At 49.2% G+C, this 15,981-nt stretch overlaps 1 protein-coding gene across 4 annotated transcripts in view; it reads left to right on the top strand.

Moving 5' to 3' along the window:
* Nucleotides 1–15,981, top strand: part of LOC115480105 (aldehyde dehydrogenase family 3 member B1-like) — a 53,894-nt gene that overhangs the window by 27,045 nt on the left and 10,868 nt on the right. For all 4 annotated transcript variants that reach the window (XM_030218577.1, XM_030218574.1, XM_030218575.1 and 1 more), the window contains exons 5-7: nucleotides 8,158–8,278; nucleotides 9,008–9,093; nucleotides 14,245–14,326. In XM_030218577.1, the coding sequence (XP_030074437.1) occupies nucleotides 8,158–8,278; nucleotides 9,008–9,093; nucleotides 14,245–14,326 (289 nt within the window). The remainder of the gene's footprint in view (nucleotides 1–8,157; nucleotides 8,279–9,007; nucleotides 9,094–14,244; nucleotides 14,327–15,981) is intronic.

The raw sequence follows: 15,981 nt of genomic DNA, 5'->3' as shown, positions 1-15,981 counted from the left end.
AAATAGGTGGGAAAATGTGGGATACAAAAGCAATAAATAATAATAATAACCTAATTATGACACCCTTAGCCAACTATTATCAAACCAAAACCTTAACCCATACATTTACACAGACGACGTAACGATCTACATCCCATTTAAACATGATTTATGTTTCAACAATTTTTATTGATGATATAACAAAATTAACAGTCAACAATCTCAGTATAGAGTGAAGGAGTGGCCTAGTGGTTAGGGTGGTGGACTTTGGTCCTGAGGAACTGAGTTCGATTCCCAGCACAGGCAGCTCCTTGTGACTCTGGGCAAGTCACTTAACCCTCCATTGCCCCATGTAAGCCACATTGAGCCTGCCATGAGTGGGAAAGCGCGGGGTACAAATGTAACAAAAATAAAATAGATACTATTGGAGATTCTACATGGAATGTTGCTACTGTTGGAGATTCTACATTCTACATGGAATGTTGCTAAACATTCCATGTGGAAGGCTGCGCAGGCTTCTGCTTCTGTGAGTCTGACGTCCTGCACAGAAGCACAAGCCTGCGCGGCCACATTGGTGATCTACAAGGGCTGACTTCTACATGGAATGTTGCTAGTGGAATAGCAACATTCCATGTAGAATCTCAAATAGTAGCAACAGTGGAGGAGTGGCCTACTGGTTAGGGTGGTGGACTTTGGTCCTGGGGAACTGAGTTGGATTCCCACTTCAGGCACAGGCAGCTCCTTGTGACTCTGGGCAAGTCACTTAACCCTCCATTCCATATCATCAAGCTGATCAATCCATAGACTGGTGGGTTGTGTCCATCTACCAGCAGGTGGAGATAGAGAGCAAACTTTTGCCTCCCTATATGTGGTCATGTGCTGCCGGAAACTCCTCAGTATGTTCTCTATCTCAGCAGGTGGTGGTCACACACAGCAGCAGCTCTGGCTAGGCCTCCAAGCCTAATTTTTAGGTTTTGTTGAGTGCCTGGGGTTGAGGGCTCTTTTGAGCAAGTGCAAACCTGGTGGTGCCAGGTCCCTCCTTTTCTCCCCCCTCCCGCTGGCTCCGTTTAAAAAAAAAAAAAAAAAAAAAAAAAAATTTTGAACGTCCTTAAAGGCGTTTATTTCGACGTTTATTTAAGCGTCTATTGCAGCTACTCACTGGGACACCAGGTCGTTACAACTTGGAGCGGACAGCAGGTAATTTTTACCTTTTTATAGCGGGCAGGGGGTTCCCCGATTCTTCTCCTCGTGGCATATGGCGTCGGAGGGCGAGGGCGCAAAGGGTCGCTCCCCGGGTCGCTTGAGCGCTTCTAGAGGGGATGCGGGGGTCTTAAAGCCTGATTCGCCCTTGTTGGGTGACAGTTTCGTGACCGATGAATGTCCCGGTCCTTCCTCCGGCGTGGCGGTTTTTCCCGCCATAAACGCCCATCCCCCGCTCCTCGCCTCCGCCATCTTGGCCGGCCACGCGGCTCGGACGGCTTCTTCTTGGCCGCCCTTGAGGTTGGAGACATTAATGCCATGAACGCCCTTAATTTGGGCGACGGCACAGAAGCGGCTAAAGTTAAGAGCCGTTCTTCCCGCGCGGCTCCTTCGCGGAGTTTCGCGCCGGACGCCATTTTGGATGCGCAGCATGTCTCTCCCCCGCTATTGCGAGCGCCGGTTGAGAGTGCGTCTAGGGCTGTTGCCCAGGCTGCGGAAGTGCACAGTCTGGGGGGTTTCTCCCCCGAGTTTGTTTTGCTGCTGCATCAGGCCTTCCTCATGCACAACGCTGCCCCTGCTCCCTCGTCTGGTAAAGAGGTTGAGGTTCCCAGAGGTAAACGCCCTCGGGTTGATTCCCAGGCCTTGGAGGAATTTGTCTTCTCCGATGTAGATGAGGGCAGCGTGTCTGAGGTCTCCCAACGGTCCTTTGCGGATTCCTTGGAGGAGACGGATCCCCGCTCGGATGGAGCGGATGACCCCTCTGCAGCACGGCTTTTTCGCCCAGAGGATTTGCCCAACCTGTTGTTACAGGCCATGGACACTTTGAAGATTTCCTCTCCGGAGGACGTCTCTCCCTCAGCCCCTGTTGGCTCTGCCATTATGCTGGGGACGAAGCGCCCGCCTAGAACCTTCCACGTGCATGATGCCATGCACACCTTAATTTCGGCTCAATGGGATGTCCCAGAAGCGAGCCTTAAAGTGGCTAGGGCTATGTCCCGCCTCTATCCTTTGGCTGTGAGTGAACGTGAGGCCTATCTGTGGCCTACCGTGGATTCTTTAATCACTGCGGTGACTAAGAAAACGGCGTTGCCGGTGGAAGGTGGCACGGCCCTAAAGGACGCCCAAGACAGAAGATTGGAGGCGGCCTTAAGGTCGTCCTTTGAGGCGGCTGCTTTAAGTTTGCAGGCCTCAGTTTGCGGCTCCTATGTGGCCAGGGCGTGCCTGACTATGGTGCAGCGGGCTTCCCCCTCGGATCATTCCTTGAGGGCTGATTGGCCGGCCCTGGAATCGGGCTTAGCCTATTTGGCAGACTTGCTGTATGATGTCTTGAGGGCCTCAGCGAAAGGCATGGCTCAGACAATCTCTGCGCGGCGGTGGCTTTGGCTGAAACATTGGTCTGCTGACCACGCCTCTAAATCCCGCCTGGCTAGGTTGCCTTTTAAAGGCAAGCTGCTCTTTGGGGTCGAGCTGGACAAAATCGTGACCGATCTCGGCACGTCTAAGGGCAAGAAGTTACCAGAGGTCAGGGCTCGGGCTAGTGCTCGTCCCGGTACCTCCAGAGGACGGTTTCAGGAAGCCCGTCGGTACCGCCCGGGCAGGTCGGGTTCTTCTGCCCCCTCTTCCTTTAAGAGGAATTTCTCCCCCAAGCAGCATTCCTTTCGCAGAGACCGCCGTCCCGGAGGTGCTCCCTCCGGTCCTCCCCCAGGGTCTCGTACCCAATGACGGGGTCTGGGTCCACGCCCCAGTGCAGATTGGAGGACGGCTGTCCTCGTTTCTGGGCGAGTGGACCACAATAACTTCAGACGCTTGGGTGCTGGAAGTCATCAGAGACGGCTACAAGCTAGAGTTCTGCCGACCCTTAAGAGACGGGTTTGTACTCTCTCCCTGCAAGTCTCCGGTCAAAGCTGTGGCAGTGCAGCAGACTTTGGACAATCTGATCCGCCTGGGTGCGGTCGTTCCGGTGCCAGAAAGTCAGCTTGGCAAGGGACGTTACTCCATTTACTTTGTGGTACCAAAGAAAGGAGGTTCTGTCCGGCCTATCCTCGACCTCAAAGGGGTCAATCGGGCCTTGAAAGTGCGGCACTTTCGCATGGAGACTCTCCGCTCTGTTATAGCGGCAGTGAAGGCAGGGGAGTACCTGGCATCCTTGGACATCAAGGAAGCATACTTGCATATTCCCATCTGTCCTCCTCATCAACGCTTTCTGCGTTTTGCAGTCCTGGGCCGACACTTCCAGTTCAGAGCCCTCCCGTTCGGGTTGGCTACTGCTCCGCGGACCTTTTCCAAAGTAATGGTGGTCATAGCGGCCTTCCTGTGAAAGGAAGGAGTACAAGTCCATCCTTATCTGGACGACTGGTTGATCCGAGCCCCCTCTTATGCAGAGTGCGGCAAGCTGTGGACCGGGTAGTTGCTCTTTTGAGCTCCCTGGGATGGATCATCAACTGGGAGAAGAGCCAGCTGCGCCCGACTCAGTCCCTGGAGTATCTGGGAGTTCGATTCGACACCCAAGTGGGCAGAGTGTTCCTGCCAGACAATCGGATTGTCAAACTTCAGGCTCAGGTGGACCAGTTCCTAGTAGCCTCTCCCCTTCGGGCTTGGGACTATGTGCAGCTGTTGGGCTCTATGACGGCCACGATGGAAGTTGTGCCCTGGGCCAGGGCTCATATGAGACCACTTCAACACTCTTTGCTGCAGCGCTGGACTCCGATGTCGGAGGATTATGCTGTGCGCCTTCCCTTGGACCCAGCAGTGCGCAAGGCGCTGAGCTGGTGGATGCAGACAGACAAGTTGTCTGCGGGAATGCCTCTGGTGACCCCAGAGTGGATTGTCGTCATGACGGATGCCTCGTTGTCGGGCTGGGGAGCCCACTGCTTGGGAAGGACAGCGCAGGGGCTCTGGTCTCCTGCAGAAGCAAAGTGGTCTATCAACCTCCTGGAACTCAGAGCCATTCGGTTGGCGCTTTTGGAGTTCATCCCGTTACTGGTGTTGAAGCCTGTACGGGTTCTGTCGGACAATGCCACGGCTGTGGCCTATGTCAACCGCCAGGGAGGTACCAAGAGCGCCCCTCTAGCCAAGGAGGCTATGAATCTTTGCCAGTGGGCGGAAGCGAACCTGGAGCAGCTTTCAGCGGCCCACATTGCCGGAGTCATGAATGTCAAGGCGGACTTTCTCAGTCGCCATACCTTGGAGCCCGGAGAGTGGCAGCTATCTGCTCAGGCGTTCTTGGACATCATGAAGCGCTGGGGCCAGCCGAGCCTAGATCTGATGGCGTCATCGGCCAATTGCCAAGTGCCGCGCTTTTTCAGCAGAGGACGGGACCCTCGATCCCTGGGAGTAGATGCTCTTCTCCAACAGTGGCCGACACAAGAGCTTCTCTATGTGTTCCCGCCCTGGCCCATGTTGGGCAGGGTGCTAGACCGGGTGGCAAAGCATCCCGGCAGGGTAATCCTGGTGGGTCCGGATTGGCCCAGACGTCCCTGGTATGCGGACTTGATCAGGCTCTCAGTCGACGATCCTCTGCGGCTGCCAGTGGAGCGGGGCCTGTTACATCAGGGTCCCGTGGTGATGGAGGATCCCTCCCCCTTTGGTCTTACGGCCTGGCTATTGAGCGGCAGCGTTTGAGGAAGAAGGGCTTCTCAGACAAGGTCATCGCCACTATGCTGAGAGCGAGGAAGCGCTCTACTTCTACTGCTTACGCCAGGGTTTGGCGTATCTTTGCAGCGTGGTGTGAAGCAGGCTCACTTTCTCCCTTCACTGCTCCAATTTCTTCAGTGTTGGCGTTCCTGCAAGAAGGTCTGGAGAAAGGCCTGTCGCTCAGTTCCCTTAAAGTCCAGGTAGCGGCTCTGGCTTGCTTCAGGGGCCGCCTGAAGGGTGCTTCCCTGGCTTCGCAGCCAGATGTGGTGCGCTTTCTCAAGGGAGTGAATCACCTGCGCCCTCCTCTGCACTCAGTGGTGCCTGCGTGGAATCTCAACCTGGTGCTAAGAGCATTGCAGAAGCCGCCTTTTGAACCCTTGTCGAGGGCATCTCTGAAAGACCTGACGTTGAAAGCAGTCTTTTTGGTGGCTATCACTTCAGCCAGAAGAGTTTCTGAGCTCCAGGCGCTCTCATGTCGAGAGCCTTTTCTGCAGTTCACTGAGGCAGGAGTGACTATTCGCACAGTGCCTTCCTTCCTGCCCAAGATTGTTTCTCGATTCCATGTGAATCAGCAGCTCTGTCTCCCTTCCTTTCGTAGGGAGGACTACCCAGAGGAGTACTCTGCTCTTAAATATCTGGATGTGAGACGAGTCATCATCAGATACTTGGAAGTGACCAATGATTTCCGGAAATCGGATCATCTGTTTGTCCTGTTTGCAGGTCCTCGTAAGGGTCTGCAGGCTGCTAAGCCTACAGTGGCAAGATGGGTCAAGGAAGCCATTGCAGCGGCTTATGTGGCCGCGGGGAAGGTGCCGCCTATCCAGCTGAAGGCTCACTCCACGAGAGCTCAGGCGGCCTCGATGGCAGAGGCCGGATCCGTCTCCTTGGAAGAGATATGCAAGGCGGCAACTTGGGCTTCGGCTCATACATTCTCCAAGCATTACCGTTTTGACTGTGGCTGCACGGGCGGAGGCCCGGTTTGGAGCTTCAGTGTTGAGGTCAGGGATTTCAATGTCCCGCCCTGGGTGAGTACTGCTTCGGTACATCCCACCAGTCTATGGATTGATCAGCTTGATGATATGGAAGGTAAATTATGTATAATCATACCTGATAATTTTCTTTCCATTAATCATAGCTGATCAATCCATAGCCCCTCCCAGATATCTGTACTGTTTTTATTCTGGTTGCATTTCAGGTTCAAGTTAGTCTTCAGTTACTTCAGAAAGACTTCGTGTTCAAGTTTTTTCACTTGGATTCTTCAAGAGTTAAGACGAGTTTGTGTTACAGTGAGCTGCTGCATTCCTCTCCCCTCCGTTTTACGGGGCTGGATTGAGACTTAAAATTCTGCCGGCACTCCCTCCCGCTTCGTGCGGCTGTAGGGCAGCTTTGTACCCCTCCCGCTTCGGCGGTGTTAGGGTCAGTCAGCTCCTCCCGCGGTTGCGGTTGCAGGATAAGCCAGATCCCCCCGCATCGGCGGGTGTGGTGTCCCTCCCCCGCTCCGCGGGGATGAGCTGGACGGATTCCCCTCCCCCACTTGTGTGGGGATGAGCTGGGTTAATTCCCCTCCCCCGTTTCGGCGGTGGTGAGCTGGGCAGAGTGTCCCTTCGTGGGTGTAATTCTCTAAGTGCTGAGTCCTGCGGATGGAGCTTTGATATCGACATACTGAGGAGTTTCCGGCAGCACATGACCACATATAGGGAGGCAAAAGTTTGCTCTCTATCTCCACCTGCTGGTAGATGGACACAACCCACCAGTCTATGGATTGATCAGCTATGATTAATGGAAAGAAAATTATCAGGTATGATTATACATAATTTTACCTTGCCCCATGTAAGCCACATTGAGCCTGCCATGAGTGGGAAAGCGCAGGGTACAAATGTAACTAAAATAAAATATATCCATTTGAAAACAAGACAAGAGTACCAGCATGGTGAAAATCTCATCATCAAAATATTTAACATTTTTCTCCCCCTCCCCCTCCAACTCCACCCCCCACCCCACCCCCTCAAAGTGTAGTCCACGCTGTTTATTAACTTTTAAGTATAGTTCCAACAAATAGAACTCATCATCTCAATCAATTGCTGTAACCATCAACATTCAAAAGAAGCGTAGAGAGCCTGGATTCTTATAGCTCCCCACCATTTTATGGTTCAACAATTTATCTTAATGATTCAACATTTACATTACAGCCTACAAATTCAATTTGAACCTCCTTAGGTAACATGTCATAGCCCCATTTAAACATGATTTAAAGGAAATTTCAAATGAGATCAACCAAAGCCTCCAGACCATGCAATCATGGGCGGATGCATTTCGGCTGAAAGTTAATGCAGAAAAGACCCAATGCCTAATACTCACCTCTCAACATAACAAGAACAAATACACTGCCATCAACACACCAAATCTGAACCTTCCAATCTCAGAAACCCTGAAAATTCTTGGAGTTACCATCGATCGACACCTAACACTGGACAGCCACGCGAAAAACACAACCAAGAAGATGCTCCACTCAATGTGGAAACTAAAAAGAGTAAGACCTTTCTTCCCAAGGACTGTTTTCCGTAACCTGGTACAATCAATGGTGCACAGTCACCTAGATTACTGTAACACACTCTACGCCGGCTGCAAAGAACAAATAATTAAGAAACTTCAGACAGCCCAGAACACTGAAGCGAGACTCGTATTTGGTAAAACAAAATATGAAAGTGCTAAACCCTTATGAGAAAAACTACACTGGCTCCCAATTAAAGAACGCATCACGTTCAAAATATGCTCCTTAGTCCACAAAATCATTCATGGAGATGCACCAGCCTACGTGTCAGACCTGATAGATTTACCACCCAGGAATGCCAAAAGATCATCCCGCACATTCCTCAATCTGCACTACCCTAACTGCAAAGGTCTAAAATACAAACTAATGCACGCGTCAAACTTTACTTACTTGAGCACACAGCTATGGAATGCATCGCCGCGCAACCTAAAAATGATCTACGAACTAATGAACTTCCGCAAACTGCTGAAGACCCATCTCTTTAACAAGGCATACCACAAAGATCAACCAATGTAACACACACAATTCTTCCACATATATTTAAAACTGTCTTATAATATCTGCTTGTTATACTATTATCTTGCTTTTTCATTATCGTATTGCCCAAGATTCTTCTTTAATACTAAATGTTTATTTTCTAATGTCTTCTATTTTTCAAGATGTATTGTAAGCCACATTGAGCCTGCAAAAAGGTGGGAAAATGTGGGATACAAATGAAATAAATAAATAATTTATTTGTTGACCGTGTTACTGTTAGTGGTAATGACAATAAATATACTTTTTTTTAATGCCAGACTTCCATATTTGATGATTGCTTTGTCCATCGTGAACCAATGGGTGTGGTGCTAATCATAGGTGCTTGGACGTTTCCAATCCAGCTTTGTCTCATTCCTTTGATTGGAGCTATTGCAGCAGGTAGGAAGTGTCGGACAGAAGCATCTTTTTCTTTTCCTGGACGGTGCGACTACTTTTTATTGAGCATTTTTCAAATTTATGTTCTTCTATCTTCTATCCTTTCTTACATTTTTCTTTCAAAATCCTGCTCATGTGCTATAGAGGGTTTAGTTTAGTCGGTAAAACATCGCTTTATAGTAGGGAAGTCAGTAACAATTGTGCAAGATAGGTGATTACAGAACTTGGCTACATTTTGCTTTCATGATTGGAATGTTCTACGTTTTTAGGGGCTGGTGGGCTGACAGCCTCTGTATGTGAGTGGGGTTTTTTTGTTTTGTGTTTTGTTTAATTGCAAAATTACATCATGTGAAATATTATCAGTAACCTGTTGGGCCTTGGGGTAAGTGACATCATTGTAAATCATCTTGGGAATTGAGCCAATCAAATGGCCAGAATAACCTGTCTTCCAGCTGTGAAATATGATGGGTTCCTCTTCAATTACTCTCTTTTTATTTCAGTTTGATGATAAACCTGTGTTTTCTCCCCTCTTTCCAAAGTTCTGTGTCCAGGTTATTGTAAAAGATAGACATGTAGGATTGACCGTCTTGGGCTGGGATAGAGGAAGGAGTGAATGAGTAAACAAACATTCCACACTGCCCTTTTGAGCTGTTGTGGGACCCTGCAACCTTTTGTCCTACCACTGATCTAATCTTACTGCTTAAGACTTTTTTTTTTTCCTCTTTTGGTTAGGTAACTGCATCCTACTAAGGCTTCCAGCGATAAGTTCCAGGGCTTCTGAACTATTACAGAAACTTCTTTCTAACTACCTTGATAGTGTGAGTACTCGCATCAGCTCTGGGGAAAGGAAGTGTTATGCTCCTGAAGGCGATATGAAATATTGGTCTTGAAAACTAATTCTGATACACAGTGGCGTAGCAAGGGTGGGGCGGTCCACCCTGGGTGTCAACGGGTGGGGGTGGGGGTGCTCCGCCCACCCACCCCCGGCGTGGCACGGCTCCCCCCCCCCCCATCCGACAGTCCCCACCAGCCTATCAGCTGAGCTCCATGCACCCGGCACCTCGAATCTGCAGCGCTGCTGACTGTAAAAGAAGAAAATTGTCTCGTCGTTGGCCCTTCCCTCACTGTGTCCCGCCCTCGAGGAAATAGGAAGTTACATCAGAGGGCGGGACACAGTGTGAGGGAAGGGCCAATGACGAGACAATTTTCTTCTTTTACAGTCGGCAGCGCTGCAGATTTGAGGTGCCGGGTGCACGGAGCTCAGCTGGTAGGCAGGTGGGGACTGTCGGCGGGGGGGGGGGGGGAGTGAGAGGCGCTGCGCCGGGGTCCACGCCAGGGGGAGGTGCTGTGCCACGCCGGGGGGGGGGGGGGCGGGCGCCGTGTTGCACTGCAACCGGGGGCGGGTGCGCGCAGCGGCGATCCGCCCCGGGTGTCAGCCAACCACGGAACGCCACTGCTGATAACAACTGTGCTCTGCAGATGTAGTTAGCAGAATTCTGCCTGGGTTGGATGTCTGTTGGTAGAAGATAGGAAAATCTATGATTCATTTCTATTTGAAGCTACAGCTGTCCCTGTTGCTTAATCTTTGCCCTATGGTACTTTACCCGATTCCTATTACTGAGCCCCAGTCCAAAGCATCTGTGTTTTTCTAGCCACTGACTGTGCATGCTGGTGTGTGCTGAATCTCCAACTTGATATAAGCAAATGGAATTAGAAATCTCCAATGATAGTGTACAACTTTTCACCCTGTTTTTGTTTTAATTTTTTTGCCATCTCCTCCCCACCGTTGTCCTATTTCTAATTTAAACGAACAATGTGATCTGCCGAGTGAGAAGGTACCAAAATTGGGGGGGGGGGGGGGGGGGGGTATGTGGTTATTTATACCACAAGATAGAGGGATATGGACTGCATAATCTGCAAAATTTCAGCCTCAGGTATTGACTAATTACATCTTTAAAAAAAAAAAAAAGAGAAACATTTTATTTCAATAAAATAGGGTAAAACACATTTGAAAAATAGCAAACTTAAAACATCTATATCTCTGTAATCCATAGGAAGTTACAGACAAAATGTTGACCATGTTTTGTACAGACCAAATTTATCCCTCCAGACTTCTATAGCCTTTATCTCTGTTATTTGTAACAGCATGTTTGGTACCTTTTCACTCAGTGGGTCACACACAAATTAATTTCCTTCTCAATCCATTCTCCCCCCCACCCAGTCTGGCTTTCTGCGTAGCTGCTATTTCTCTGGCTGAGGGGAGATATGATAGAGGTCTATAAAGTAATGAGTGCAGTGGAATGGTTAGACATGAATCATTGTTACTCTTTCCAAAAATACTAGGACTAGGGGGGCATGTGATGAAGCTACAAAGTAGTAAATTTAATACAAATCGGAGAAAATGTTTCTTCACTCAACGTGTAATTAAACTCTGTAATTCATTGCCAGAGAATGTGGTAAAGGCGGTTAGCTTAGTGGGGTTTAAAAAAGGTCTAGATGGCTTCCTAAAGGAAAAGTCCATAGAACATTATTAAATTGACTTGGGGAAAATCCACTGGTTATTTCTGGCATAAGTAGCATAAAATGTATTGAACTTTTTTGGGATCTTGCCAGGTATTTGTGACCTGGATTGGCCACTGTTGGAAACAGGATGCTGGGCTTGATGGACCTTTGGTCTTTCCCAGTGTGGCAACACTTATGTACTTGGGATTCTAAATGGAATCTTGCTACTCTTTGGGGTTCTACATGGAATGTTGCTACACTTTGAAATTCTGCATGGAATCTTGTTATTCTTTAGAATTCTAGAACCTTTCTATGGTTTGGGGTTCTACATGGAATGTTGCTACTATTTGAGTTTCTGCCAGGTACTTGTGACCTGGATTGGCCACTGTTGGAAACAGGATGGGCTTTGTGGACCTTTGGTCTATCCCAGTGTGGCAATACTTATGTACTTATTTACCCCTAAACAGCTTTGTTTTGCCCCTTGCACCTGCCCCGTGAGCCAATTCTCTGAATGCGTCTGAAATGAGAGCTCGTTTCAGGCATGCTCTTCTTTCCAAGCTCCTGTCACCGCCTTTCTCTTCTTTGCCCTTCAGGAGAGTCTCTCTCCAGCAGCTGGCCTGTACATCATCACTACGTGTTGTGTGTCTGGATCAGATAAGGACCTGGCTGCTGATACGCCTTGAACATTTAAGGGCCAGGTTCTATATACGACGCCTAAAAAAATCCACGTTGAAAACATTTCTGCCTAAGTGTATTCTATAAGCAGCAGCTTTTTAGGTGTGGTATATAGAATAAGCTTAGTTGCTATCCTAGTGCCTAAAACTACGCACATCCATTTACATCAGTGAAAATGTGGCGTAAATCCCGGCTCATAGATTTAGGTGCAGTGGGCCGTATTCTCTAACAGTCCGTGTACATTTTGGAATGCCCACGAAACGCCCATTTCACCGCCATAACCACGCCCCTCCTTGCATGCATTAAAATTTAGGTGCAGTACGTTATAGAATACGCTTAAGTTGTGCGTATAAATTCTAATTATTGCCAATTAGTCCTCATTGTTTTATTGCTGTTAATGCTGATTGGCTTGTTAAGCCAATTAAGTTCCACGCGTTGTTATGGAATACACTTGGATTTCAGCGCAGAACACTAGGTGCGCTATATAGAATCTAGGGGTAAATGGCTCACAAACGCTAGTGAGGCACCACCTGTTGCATTCAAACTCTGGAGGCTAGAGAAAAATTCTTCAGAATACAGCAGCTAGGTTTCTGCTGGGATTAACAAGGCGTGATAGTGTGTGACTGACCCTGCAAAAAATCTGTTGTTTTTTTTGCAGTACGGGGCCCTTTTACTAAGGTGTGCTGAAAGATGGCCTACGCCGGTGTAGACGCATGTATTGACGCGTGCAGTTCCATTTTTCAGCGAGCCTGCAAAAAAAGGTGGTGGGTTTTTTTTTTAAATGAAATGGATGTGCGGCAAAATAAAAATCAGTGCGCGTCCATTTTAGGCTCGAGACCTTACCGCCACCCCATTGCCTTAGCGGTACGGTCTCGTGCATTAACCGGGCAGTAGTCGTCAGTGCGCATACACTGCTGATTACCTCCCAGTTAGCGCCACGCTGTAGAAAATAGAAATTATTTTCTGCCGTGCGTTTTGGATGCATGTTCAGATTAGAATTACCACCAGGTAGCCAGACAGTAGTTCTAATTTGATACGCGTTGTACTTGTGTAGGTGCCTACGTGTCTTAGTAAAAGGGGTTCTTAGTGAGCAACAGGGGCGTAGCTACGGGGGCCTGGGCCCCCGTAGATATGGCCCTGGACCCCTCTGCCGACGACCCTCTTGATCCTCCCTCCTGCCGTCAACCCGCCGCCTACCTTTGCTGGCGGGGGACCCCAACCTGCGCTACCGAGGTCCTCTTCTTCCTTCGTTCTGTTTCTGAGTCTGACGTCCTGCACGTTGTACGTACAGGATGTCAGACTCAGAAATAGAATGAAGGAAGAAGAGGACCTCGGCTGGCGGGGGTTGGAGTCCCCCGCCAGCAAAGGTTAGGCAGTGGCGGGGGAGGGTTGGCGGCAGGAGGGGGGGTTGAGAGAGTCGTCGGCCGGGGGGGGGGTCAAAGTTGGTGGTGGTGGTGGTGGTGGTGGCGGCGGGGGGGGGGGGCTAAAATGTGCCCCCTCACCTTGGGCTCTGGACCCCCCCCACCCGCCAAAGTCTGGCTACGCCCCTGGTGAGCAAACACAATTTAAGGACAAAGGTGCTTCACCAGCAGAGAACAAAATATCTTGTCTCATTTGTTATGGCATGTCCTTGGAAGAGGTCCCCTCAATAAAGGTGATGAGGAAAACTGTTGGCATGGTTAGGACTTTTTGAGTAGTCGATTCTAGACCATGGAACAACCTCCCACTTGACGTACGAGTGCAGTAGAATTTGTTGATGTATAGGGGAAAAGGTGAAAGCTTACTACACCTTAAAAAAACAAGGCAAGCAATCTGCAAGATCCAACGTGGAGATTAAACGAGCAGATCAAAGTGACATCCAAAGGATTTTATTAGAGATATATAGAAGAAAGTTGCCCGACACAGGCCGTGACGGAGTACTGCTTGGTGATTTGAGCACATAATACCCCTGACGCAGCCCTCTGTGGGCAAAACACGGCCTGTGTCGGGCAACTTTCTTATATGATATCTCTAATAAAATCCTTTGGATGTCACTTTGATCTGCTCGTTTAATCTCCAGTTTACCACTTCTTGCCAGAGTGAAAGGCAGCGAATGGTGGCTATATGGGGGGGGGGGGGGGGGGGGAGTGCATAGGTTATTGTGGGTACAGATTACGGTCTCATCTTGTGTTTACTGAATGTGTTATTCTGTAATTATTTTTTATTGATTTATATTATGCAAATTGCCTTCAGTGGTGTGTGTACCAAGGAGGCGGTACATGCATTTTAAAAATTAATGTTAAATTTAATAAGCAGTACATTGTAGCATTTGGGAAGTGTGTGGAGGAGGGGGGAGTGCAGGATATTTACCTTGGAGTGTGTTAAAGTGAAGTCTTTTGAAAGAATAATTTGATGGACAAATCAAAATGTCCTTTTCATTTGGAAGAGTTGATCATTTTTATGATGGAGGATATGTGGGCTAAGACCGAGGTAAATTCTGGATCAGATGTGCCATTATCTTCTGTAAACCAGAATGTTAATTGTTCATAAAATTTGAAATGGCTATTCACAATTTAAAATTTAATCCTTAGTGTAGATAAAGCTTTGGGTAGGACAGTGTTTTTTTAAAGAACAGCAGTGGATGAATAAAGTCCTCACTACTGCACTGCTTGCAATGGGGCTTCCAGATCTGACTTGCTACGATTTCTAGGAGCTGGGTAGGGGTAGAAACCCAGGGGATTTAAGCACACTTTTTTTTATTTTTTTTGGGCTGACCCCTGCTTTCCTTCTTCCTGGCACCCTTTTTTTTACAGGAGTGCTATCAAGTCATTGGTGAAGGACTGATTGACCTCGCAGAAATACTAGAGAGCACGTTTGACCATATTTTTTTCACAGGTAAGCCAATCTGCCAGGATGATTCTGGTGCTGTTCTCCAGACCGTGTTCCAATTTAATTCTTAGGGCCCTGTTTACTAAGGTGCGCTAGCGTTTTTAGTGCACGCTAAAAATTACTCTCTAGCGTTAGCATGCACTCATTTTTTAGCACATGCTAAAAACGCTAGCGCACCTTAGTAAACAGGGCCCTAAGTGTTGACACTATAGGGATGTGTAGCCTAAAAATGAAACGCTTTTGTTTAGTTTCTCATGTTTAAAAAGGAAAAATAAATCCTGTAATTTCAGGCAATGTCGTAAATAGATGCTTTGGGGTGAAAATATATTGGAAATATTTCAAATGAATGCATGTCCTTAGTTGATACCGGAACTGATGAGGACACCAATGCATTATACTTGTCTGTGGGCATCTGACAGATGTGTGAAGCTTAACGGCTAGGTTCTGATACATAACCGTGTGAGGGATCAATATTTAAAGCAAGTTAAGCAGCCAGGGGAGGCTTCTGTCCGGTTAATCTGATTGTTCAGGGCTACCTGTTGATATTCACTTAATCGTTTAATGCCATAGACAGCTGAACTGAAAGCATTTTGTGGGCGGTCCGTGGCCAGAGTTAGCACTTAACCATCTAAGGGGCCCTTTTACTAAAGGGTTGCCCTGTGGCCACCCAGAACTACCGCAGGCCCAACGCGGCTGCTAACAGTACTTCCACCTCCAGAACGCGCCATTTCAGGTGCCGCTGGATTTTCAAAAATACACTGCAGTGGGTTACCTGGTGGTAATTGCTGTCCAGTTACCACCGGGGTAGCACAGGAGCCCTTAGTCACCTCAGTGGGGTGGTGGTGAAGTGCTCCCCCTTTCCGTATGTCCACGCGTTGCTAGCTTACTGCATGGCCATGTGTTTTCTCTGGCTTTTTTACCCGCCATCACTACTGCAGGGCCCTCTATTTTTTTTTATTTTCAACAGTTTTTATTGATGCAGGGGCGTATCTGCGTGGGGCCTCAGGGGCCTGGGCCCCCGCAGATTTTGCCCTGGACCCCCCTACCGCCATCAACCCTCCCCCGCTGCCGTTGCTTACTTTTGCTGGCGGGGGACCCCAACCCCCGCCAGCCGAGGTCCGCTTCCACCTGCCGCTGCCTTAAAAACTACTTCTTCAGCCGGCGGGGGACCCCCAAACCCCCGCCAGCCGCCCCGAGGTGTTTAAAGTTCATCTTCGGCCTCCGTGGCCGTGCTGCTGTTGATAGGAGCTGTTCAATCCACTTCGGAGTCTGACGTCGCAGCACGTACAAGGTACAACGACGTCAGACTCCGAAGTGGATTCAACAGCTCCTATCAACAGCAGCACGGCCACGGAGGCCGAAGATGAATTTTAAACACCTCGGGGCGGGGGTTTGGGGGTCCCCCGCCGGCTGAAGTTTTTAAGGCAGCGGCAGGTGGAAGCGGATCTCGGCTGGCGGGGGTTGGGGCCCCCCGCCAGCAAAGGTAAGCAACGGCATTGGGGGAGGGTTGGCGGCGGGAGGGGGGTGGAGAGAGTCATTGGTGGCAGTGGGGGCTCTGACAATGGCGGGGGGGGGGGGGGGGTGGGCTAAAATGTGCCCCCTCCCTCTGGCTCTGGCCCCCCCTACCGCCGGAGTCCAGATACGCCCCTGTATTGATGACC

Source organism: Microcaecilia unicolor, chromosome 11 (assembly GCF_901765095.1).
Source record: "Microcaecilia unicolor chromosome 11, aMicUni1.1, whole genome shotgun sequence".
Lineage (NCBI taxonomy): Eukaryota > Metazoa > Chordata > Amphibia > Gymnophiona > Siphonopidae > Microcaecilia > Microcaecilia unicolor.
The sequence above is the reverse complement of the archived record's forward strand: the minus strand, read 5'-3'. Positions and strand labels throughout refer to the sequence as shown.